This window comes from Passer domesticus, chromosome 12, assembly GCF_036417665.1.
Source record: "Passer domesticus isolate bPasDom1 chromosome 12, bPasDom1.hap1, whole genome shotgun sequence".
In the NCBI taxonomy this organism is placed as follows: Eukaryota; Metazoa; Chordata; class Aves; order Passeriformes; family Passeridae; genus Passer; species Passer domesticus.
This window is the reverse complement of record NC_087485.1, coordinates 7,943,300-7,952,073: the sequence shown is the minus strand read 5'-3', so window position 1 is coordinate 7,952,073 and position 8,774 is coordinate 7,943,300. Positions and strand designations below refer to the sequence as shown.

Sequence of the window (8,774 nt, the reverse complement as noted above, 5' to 3'; positions counted from 1 at the left end):
ACGGCCGGGGCGGCGCTTCCACCGGGCCGGCCCTGCCCCGCACCCCCCGCGCCCGGGACAGCGGCCGCACCGCCCGAGCCGCGCGGGGGGGAAGCAGAAGGGCCCTCGGGAGCCCCCAGACCTACAGGCAGGGTGGCAGAGGAGAGCGCCCAGACTGCAGGAGCAGCGCCCTTCCACAGGCAGCCTGGAACAAGAATTGGTCTCACCAACTACCCTGGAGTTAGGTGAGAGGTGCTCTTAAGTGCCAGGGCTCAAAAGCTGCACTCTGCTCCTTGTTCTTGCAGCACCTGACTTCCAGCCTTCCTTACTTCCACGGGTAGAAAGGGTTCTGTTTTCCACTCCCCTGCTAGCTTTTTCCCCTTGCTTGCAGCTAAGAAACCATACATTCTACTTACCATCTGTGTGGGCCTTCCATCCATAGGACCAAAGTGAACAGCCCTTGCACTACCTTTCCCAGCATTTTGCAGTACATTTGCCATACTGCACAGCTTCAATTTGACCAAAGCACCAAGCTGTCAGGATTGTTCTGTACATTGCTTCCAGTGCAGATGGCAGCACAGCCAAGCACTCTGGCAAGATTCAGTTCTCTTGGCAGCTGGCACTCTCCAACCGTGCCTTCATAAGAGGACAGTGCACAAGCAACAGTGCATCTTCTGATCAGAGGCAGAACTTGGAAACAAATCTTCTAAAGACTCATTAAGCAAAATGGAAAACTAAAAGCATTAGGAAGTGTCACATCCAACTGGACTTTACATTTAGCCAAGCATGTAAAAACCCCAGAATTAGAAAGATTGATATTTACTGCCTACAAGAAACTGAAATGTTGGGAAAAAGCAAGAGTGTGAGTGTCCCTTGCAGGGTGAGACAGCACAGGGGACCATAACATGGAACCACTTGCATTTGGCATTGGCTAAGTGTTTCAGCATGACCCTAATTCTTTCCATAGCTAAGGAAAAATATACAAAATTAACTTCACTTTCCCTGTTTTAACTGTATCTCAGACCAATCCGACAGAATTCTTGGGGTTGTTACTGTCTTAAGGGGACACTGAAGGAACAGATGCATGCTTGCATCTCTTCCAAGCCCTGTACAAACAGATCCTTTCTGGTAAAAAAGATAACGGCTACACTTGCATGTAAGTACTCATTCTCCCTCAAAAAAGCAGTTCTGGTCTCCAAGTTAAGACTCAAAACAAGATTGAAGCCACTTAAGCTATTTCATTTCTCCCTGATCCTAGGGATATTCCCTGCTCAGGGATAAAAACTGCAGCATCTGAATGGGCCCTGAATGGCTTAGTCCTCCTCATTCCAAGATCATCTGTATTCCTGAAGAAAAGTAATAAAGTTTAAAATATGCATCTGAAAGTAAGAGACAATAAAGAAAAATAAAACAACTAATAAACAGAAGAAAAAAAAAACTTTAAAAAAACCATAACTAAACAAAACAACAACAAAAACCAAACCAAACCCAACACAAACAGAATCTTAACCATATTGTTTAATGTTGTACAAAACAAAAAATTGGTGAGTATTACAATGAAAAGGGATTATAACACTGGTAGCCCATTGCCATCTCTCTAGCTAAACAGTCGAGATTCACTTCTCTGTTCATACCATAGAACATTTATAGTGGCCTTCAGGAACAGAATGACTTAAAAAAATCCTTGTGTCACACATATTCGTTTCTCTACAGTTCAAAGCTGTGCTCACAGAGACGGCTTCTTCTACTGGAGTCTTCAGGTACATAGGAATTCAGTTGTAAATAAAGTTGAACCTAAAAATAAAAGGATTATACCAAGTGAGGAGTTTTCATTCTTTTTTTTTTAAGGGCATTTTTGAATGAATAAGCAAATGTTTTCTGCTCTGGATAAGCCTCCATCTGACAGGACAAAAGTACATTTTTTAATAAGACAGCTTTACAGTATAGCAGTATATACATAATTTTTAACAGCCAATCCTACACTAGCATTCCACAACTGTCTCTTATGGCTGCAGAAGAACTAATTAATAACATTTCATGTCCTAAAACAGGTTCACAGATACATTCCTCCATCAGCAACTCTTCTGCAGCATTTCTGCTGCTAGGCCAACCTTGTATGTTCCAAGGGGAACATACAGACATACTGAAGAGAGAATTTTTCCCAGCTAAGTTTCATAAATAAGTGTGGAAGCAAGCATCCATCTCAGCTTCCAGCTGCCCAGCCTTTGGATGTGTCTGTTGCACCACTACCCAACCTGCATAACAGACAGTGTTTTGCTGGTACTCAAGAGGAAGTACCTGCTGTCTTAAAGGAGGGGAAGCCAAAATTTGGGCTAGAGAGAAAAATACTCAGCAGGAAACAAGAATATGATGGGCAACACCAGTGCTAACATTCTGCTAACATACTTTTTTCATCATAAGTAGGTGACAGAACTACTTTCCTGAGGAAGAGCTGGCAGGCTGTGGGACTCCGGGCATGCCTGAACATTTCTCAAGGAAGAGACCAGTGGGACTAGTGAGCTCTGGAGAGATGAGCTACAAGTCATTTCCAGGTGAGAAAGTCAAAGCATGTATACATTGCAACATAAAGGAAAAAAATACAGCTGTGCCTACAGATATTTGTGTCAAAGATGCTACACTTCATTAACTCTACTAGAGAGTGTAAAAAACCCACCACATTTAACCAGCACAAAGCTGTGATAACGTGCATACCTAACTCAGTGCCTCAAACTTACATCCTGGCTTTAACTCTCCAGCTGTCCCCAACAGCTGCAAGAAGCTGTTCCTCAGCCTGTGCACAGCCTCATCCTCACTGTCTTCCATATCTTCCTTAGCTACAACTGCTAGGTAGGGCTTTGGTGCTAGCCAGTTGTGATCAGTGCCTCGGAAGTGTCCATCCTGCTCACCTGAAGCAGAATCTTTGGGATACATGTCACCTTTTCGAGTTCCCTTCTGTAGCACCTTGCCTTGCTCTGGTGTCCCACAGCAGATGTGTTTCCCACCATTATACAAATACAACATACCTGCTCAAAAGTTGAGGAAGGCTGGAAATAATAGGTCCATATCCTGGTGCATTGTCATAGAGCTCGAACAATGGTGCAGCAACCAGCTTGTAATTTTTGGGGACTGCAAACAAAGCTGAAAACAAATACATGTTGATGAATCAGAAAAACCAGCACGCATTTAGGCAAGGTATCATCATCCCCCACAGACCTCAAAACAAGTTCACTACATGGAGCACTCAAGCAGGTTTATTCCTTTTCTAGTTAAATATGGGATTCACATCCTGTACACAGACTGATGCAGGAGCAGGAATGAAAATTTACGAGGAACTCGTGTTCAAAAGATCATCTACCTTCAAAACATATACCAGCATTTAACTTTGTTAGTGATCAACCACAAACAACTGCATGCATGCACATACATCTTGGTATAACATAACATACACAATCACAACTTTGTTTTCCTTCAGTGAAATGCAAGCATTTAAACATTGTTACAAATACAACCCTTTGATGCAAACAAACACTTACCCTTTTCTTGAAGCTGGACCAAAAAAAGCTTTTTGTGTTCTTTTGGCTTTGTAATATGAGCTGGGATATATGGGTACTAGAAGAAAAATGGTAAAAAACAGTTGTACAGAGCTTTGAAAATATTTTGTAACCTTAAGTGCTACTTTATAAATTATCAAGTCTTTCATGTGTCATATATTGTTCTTTCATGGCATCAAATAAAGAAAACCATTTTCATAATAAAGTACTTAAAGAAATGCTGTTGCTGTCACAGCTATTGACAGGCTTTGAAGTGGCACCAATATCACAAGCAGTTAAAACAACCCAATAAAACAGAAATGTATATAAACAAACTAAGAAAGGATTTTCAATATTAAAGCCCTTAGAAACAGGGTAGTGAGACTGGGGCATCTGTTCCATAAGCAGCAGTGCAAGAGTCTCCATTGTGGCTGCAAAAGAAATTTAAATGGTACATATGTCTCAGCATAGAACTGGAAGCTACTACATCCAGTGGTTTCTCATCCATCAGGACAGGTGTGAGAAGGGAGACAGGAGTTTCCATTTTAGAAAAAGGCTGTAGTTCCCCTTCAGTCATAGAAAGGAGATGAAATAAACAAAACCCAGAAAAACTAATTGCTCATGCAGCAGGTACTCAAGAAGCCAATCTGGAAGGTTGAAGGTTTTTAGAAGTACAGACAGAAAAAAGGAGATGGAAGCCCACAGGAGTACTTACCTGTGGAGGTTCAAAGTTTGGTCTCCACCAGTTGCCAATGCAGTCATCAATCACCCAGTCTTGCTGAACACCATCCTGACGACCCAGTATCTATCAAAAATCCAGTACTAATCAGACCTCAAAGTACCTCAAGGAAATTGTTTTAGTCAACACATACTGGAAGCACAAAGACTTGCTGTAATATGTGTCTGATGTAGTTCATAACTGCTCTGAGACAGCTTTCAATAGAATTGTAGAGTAGTTTTGTATTAAGTGAGATTTTTTAGTAAAAGCCTCACCTGGTAGGACAAGGGCACTCTAAAAAGCTTTTCAAAATCTATGCTGTACTCAGCTGGACTGAGTCCTATCAGACCAATGGGAAGAATGAAATACATTGTTACATTATCTAGCAGAACTAATTTAGCTACTTGGAGAAAATGGTGCATTGGCAGGACTATCTCAAAGGCAAGTCCCCATCAGTTGTCCTCCACAACATATTTTATTGCTCATCTCTACACTCACTTGCCTGAAGCCAGTCAGAAAGCAAAGCTGCAAATGAACACAGGACTTGAGCAGCAGGTAGGAGTCAGCCACACTCATGATGCAGATAAATGAAAACTTGACTGCTTTATTTGTTAACTACCTGAGAACATCACAAAAGCAACAAAATAACAACAGTGGTAAGAAAACTACTCTAATGCTTTAGCTTATTCTGGTAATTCTAAAATAATGCAACATTCTGCTACAACAACACAATGAAAGCAAACAGACCTCTGTCATTAAGCGTTTGAGCCCTTCTACCTCATCTTCTCCTGGATTGAGTTCACCACCAGGTCTGTTAAAATAATCAGTGATGAAAGCCAAAGTTATTTTATTGCATTTACCAATCTTCACAGGCAAGTTCCAGTGTGCTTCCAGGCAGGGAGTTAGAAATTCACTTACGGCTCTTAGGTCAGAAGTTCCAGAACTAGCTTTGCTGAATTTGAAGACAGCAGTATAGATTTCACAAAAACTGAAACTAAAATGGCTATTTATGTCCCTTAAAAATAACCACTGCATAAAACACTCTCAGTTCAACAAGACAAACCACAACAATACACATGATAATAACTTGGACCCTTAGAGGGTAAAGTTTTAACAATAATAAGCAGAAGCTGAAGGGCTGTAAATACTGCCTGCATTTGTTCTTGTCACAAAATCAGCACTCACTGAAGCACACAAAAAGCAGAAACTAAAACTCATGTGGGAAAATGATGCAAGATTACTCATTTTCATTATTACAGCATTTTGCAAATAATTTACAGTCTTGCCTAGTTTATCCACAACAGCCCTTCAAATCAAGATGTCAAAAACTAATCTAGATGTAAAATTAGACTTAACACACACACAAAATTGAGAAAAATATAAAATGTTAGAACAGAAGAACAAGAACACAAACATAGTAACTTGAAACAAGTCGAGGCCATCTAGTTTAAAAAAGAAAATCACCATCACTACAACCATATTCAATCACTAAAACTTCACTCTGGCTGTGATAACTATGGAGATGAACTGAAGCAGTTTTCTCAAATTTAGATGCCCACCTTTCTTGCTATCCCAGCTGAGCCCTTAGTTTGTAAACAGGTATCATTCTGCATTTACAGGGGGTTAGTCCTTGGCCTCCACCTGCCCATTTTTACGGGCACAGCATAAGCTATTGAAGCACAACAGCTTTCACAATGCAAGTACAACACACCGACTGCTGATAATGAGTTTTAAACAAGATTTCACTGTAGTGATGCATTGGAACTAAGATTCCCAGTCCGTTCCAAACCAAATCATCCCTCTCACAAGCAGAGTCAAACACACTTTCGATTAGAACAGCACCATTCAAAAAGTACTTTCCAGACTAAGCAATAAATCCCACTCAAAACATTGAGCAGTTGGCCACAGTTTAACCTCCAGCCCACATGTTTAGTGGTCTGTGACAAGAAACTGAAGTTACACTTAGGAAACAGACACTTACAGCTTGAAAAAGGTTGTACCCAGCTGCAGTAACAGCACGTGGGGCAGCCTGTGCTCATGCACAATCAGAACTCCCTCCACTGTCCGCCTCATGCCAATCTTGTCAAACTCCTCTCTCATGCGCTGAAACCGAGCTGCCACGGAGCTGTCCTTCTCATACAGGGGCTCCTTCGTGCCAAACGTGTAATTTGTCAGAGGATACCTGTAGGGAGGAGAAAAAATGTTACTGCAGTTAACTAACTTTAAATCCCCGTGACACAGCATCTAGCCTGAGGCAGATCCTTCACTGGTTGATGGGTAAGTCATAGTGCAGGGCTAAAATATTTTTGGTGGCTTATGAGGCCCCTGTCCCCTGAGACCTGCACTATGGAACACACAAGCACAGACAGTCCTGTTGAGCTGCACTCTAGCCTGGTGCAGGCTCAAAACAAGGAAAAGAAGCACAGAACCAACTGTCATTCAGCAGCCACCCTCTTTGATCTCCACGCTTCAGGGAAATGCTCTGAAAGCAGCTGGAAAAGAGACTGGAGAAAAAGCTCTGCTGGGAGGGGAGGAAGCTGCACAGGACTGCAGGTTTTCTTCTGCAGATGTTATGAGAGCCTGAGAACTAAACTGTTAGAAGTGGTTTTGTTTTGAAGTGAGAAATCAGACGTGGATCACAGAAGAGGAGAAATGCTGAGTTTATGAGCACAGGGTTGGGAGCCTGGGGTAGGATCAAGAGTGTGAGCAGATCCCTCTGCTGGGCTGGCACTGGGCCCCTGCACCCCCTGACAGTGCAGTGAAAACTCGGGGATTTCTCCAGGTAAGAGGGACTGCAAACAGAAAGAAAGGAAAGGTTAGGCAAGAAATGGGGCAGTCCAACAGAGGGCAACAGGGGAGTGTTATTGTACAATTAAACCCATGTAACAGAGAGATCTGATGGCAGGAAACCTGGAGGAAACACAGAATCACCCAGGTAAGTCAAAAGGGAGAAGAAAATGCTTCTAGGTACAGCAGGGATGAGTTATCACCATGGCTTTACTGACTTGTGGCAAACAACAGAATGAATGACTGGTGTTTTCCTTGAAAGCATGCTTCTTGGCATGGATTCTTTCCCCAAACATATCAAACTTTAGTAGCATACAAATTCCAGGCCCCCTCCTCCTCCAATTTTCCTCATGTTTTGCAGTGGTTAAAATAACAAGCCAGTTACCATTGTCAGAGCCTTTTCTCATGCAGACAAGTGAGCCAAAACAACCAGCTTCCAAACCACAGGTTCATTTACTAACAAGCTCTCCTACTTTCACTTATAGTTTAAAACCATCCACGTTTCTTTTTCCATTCATTTCCATTTTTAGATACACAAATGGCTTTAATAATAACCTATAATGCTAACCCATACTATACTAAAGTGGGTGCATTACTCTGTACATCAAAACCCTCAGCCTTGACTTAAACAAAATGCTGCTGGTAGCACAGCTTCATGATGAGTCTTTGCTTCAGAAACCCGATAGAAATACTCCAATTTCTGAAGTTCATATTTGAATTTTCACATGACTCTGCAAATAAACTCAGGTACATCAAAAAACCACAAAAATGTCAGTGACTAATAGCTCAAACTGAATATTGACTGTTGCAGCTAACGTTTGCTGCTTTTTGCAACTTGACAGAGCACATAACAAAGAACACGCCCCAAATCCACCAGATTTACTGGAAGAAGCAAAAATATATAACTTCTCATAAAAAATACATGAATACTTATTAGTAAGTAGTTTGTATCTATGACAATTTTCTGTGGTAGGAAACACTCTGAATTTTAACTCCAACACCTGTACCAGACAATCCACAAACACCAGGCACATCCAGCCACATCCTAGTGACTGCCCAGGGTCAGCCCAAATCCCAGCCAGGCCAAGAAAAATCCCTCTGCCGCCTTTCTGGATGCCTGTGAGAGCAGGAAAACATCTGTGATGCTCACCACACCTAAACCTTTCCTGCGTCACTTAGGGCTCACACCTCCCGAGCCAGACGCTCTTTCTAAGCACTAAAACCTTTACACTCCACACTCCCACCAAGGCCGGCAAGCCCTCGGCACCCTCCGTGCCCTCAGCGCGGCTCAGCAGCCCCTGAGGGGCCGGGCCCCCATCGGCACTCGGGCTCTGCCGCTGTGCCCCAGCCCTCCGAAGGGCCGGGAGCCCCCGGACCTCGCACGGCGGGCACTGAGGGAAAACCCCGCCGAGCCTGCGGAGGGAGCGGGGACGAGCTGGCCAGCGGGGCGGGACGGGAGGGGAGGGGGCAGAGCCGGGCAGGCCCGAGGCGGCGCTCACAGGTTGATGGTCCTTTCCAGCGTGAGCGGCTTCGTCTGCTGGATGTACTTGTTCCCGAACTGGTTCACCCCGCGGGGCCAGCCGGTCTGCGAGCGGTTGGGCGGCACCACGGACATGGCGGTGAGCGGCGGGAGCAGGCGGCGGGAGCGCTCGGTCACTGCTGGGCGGCGGGAGCGCCGTCCGCCATTAACACCCGCCCCGCCCTCAGCGCCGCGCGCCGCCTGCCGGGACCCGCGGCGCCCCGCCCCGCCTCCCCTCGCT

At 44.0% G+C, this 8,774-nt stretch overlaps 1 protein-coding gene and 1 long non-coding RNA gene across 2 annotated transcripts; one reads left to right on the top strand and one right to left on the bottom strand.

Annotated features, from left to right (window-relative positions):
- The first annotated feature begins 92 nt into the window (after positions 1-92).
- LOC135279804 (uncharacterized) lies at positions 93-5,035 on the top strand. Its single transcript, XR_010347002.1, has 3 exons — positions 93-224; positions 2,404-2,531; positions 3,246-5,035. It is a non-coding gene; the product is annotated as an uncharacterized LOC135279804 (long non-coding RNA).
- Positions 1,480-8,751, bottom strand: NUDT21 (nudix hydrolase 21). Its single transcript, XM_064387337.1, has 7 exons — positions 8,514-8,751; positions 6,209-6,409; positions 4,975-5,038; positions 4,225-4,314; positions 3,513-3,588; positions 3,003-3,117; positions 1,480-1,773 (listed from the first exon to the last, which is right to left on the bottom strand). Exons 1-7 carry the CDS (start codon positions 8,627-8,629, stop codon positions 1,752-1,754), a joined length of 684 nt encoding a protein of 227 aa, XP_064243407.1. The 5' UTR covers positions 8,630-8,751; the 3' UTR covers positions 1,480-1,751.
- Positions 8,752-8,774: the final 23 nt, after the last annotated feature.

What these genes read in the sequence shown, in the direction of transcription:
- NUDT21 (XM_064387337.1), bottom strand. Translation starts at nt 8,629, where the DNA reads ATGTCCGTGGTGCCGCCCAACCGCTCGCAGACCGGCTGGCCCCGCGGG. An exon ending in GGTCCAGCTTCAAGAAAAGG is followed by an intron (nt 3,118 to 3,512) that starts GTAAGTGTTTGT and finishes ATTTGTTTTCAG; the next exon opens with CTTTGTTTGCAGTCCCCAAA. An exon ending in CTTCCTCAACTTTTGAGCAG is followed by an intron (nt 1,774 to 3,002) that starts GTATGTTGTATT and finishes TTTTATTTTTAG; the next exon opens with GTTCAACTTTATTTACAACT.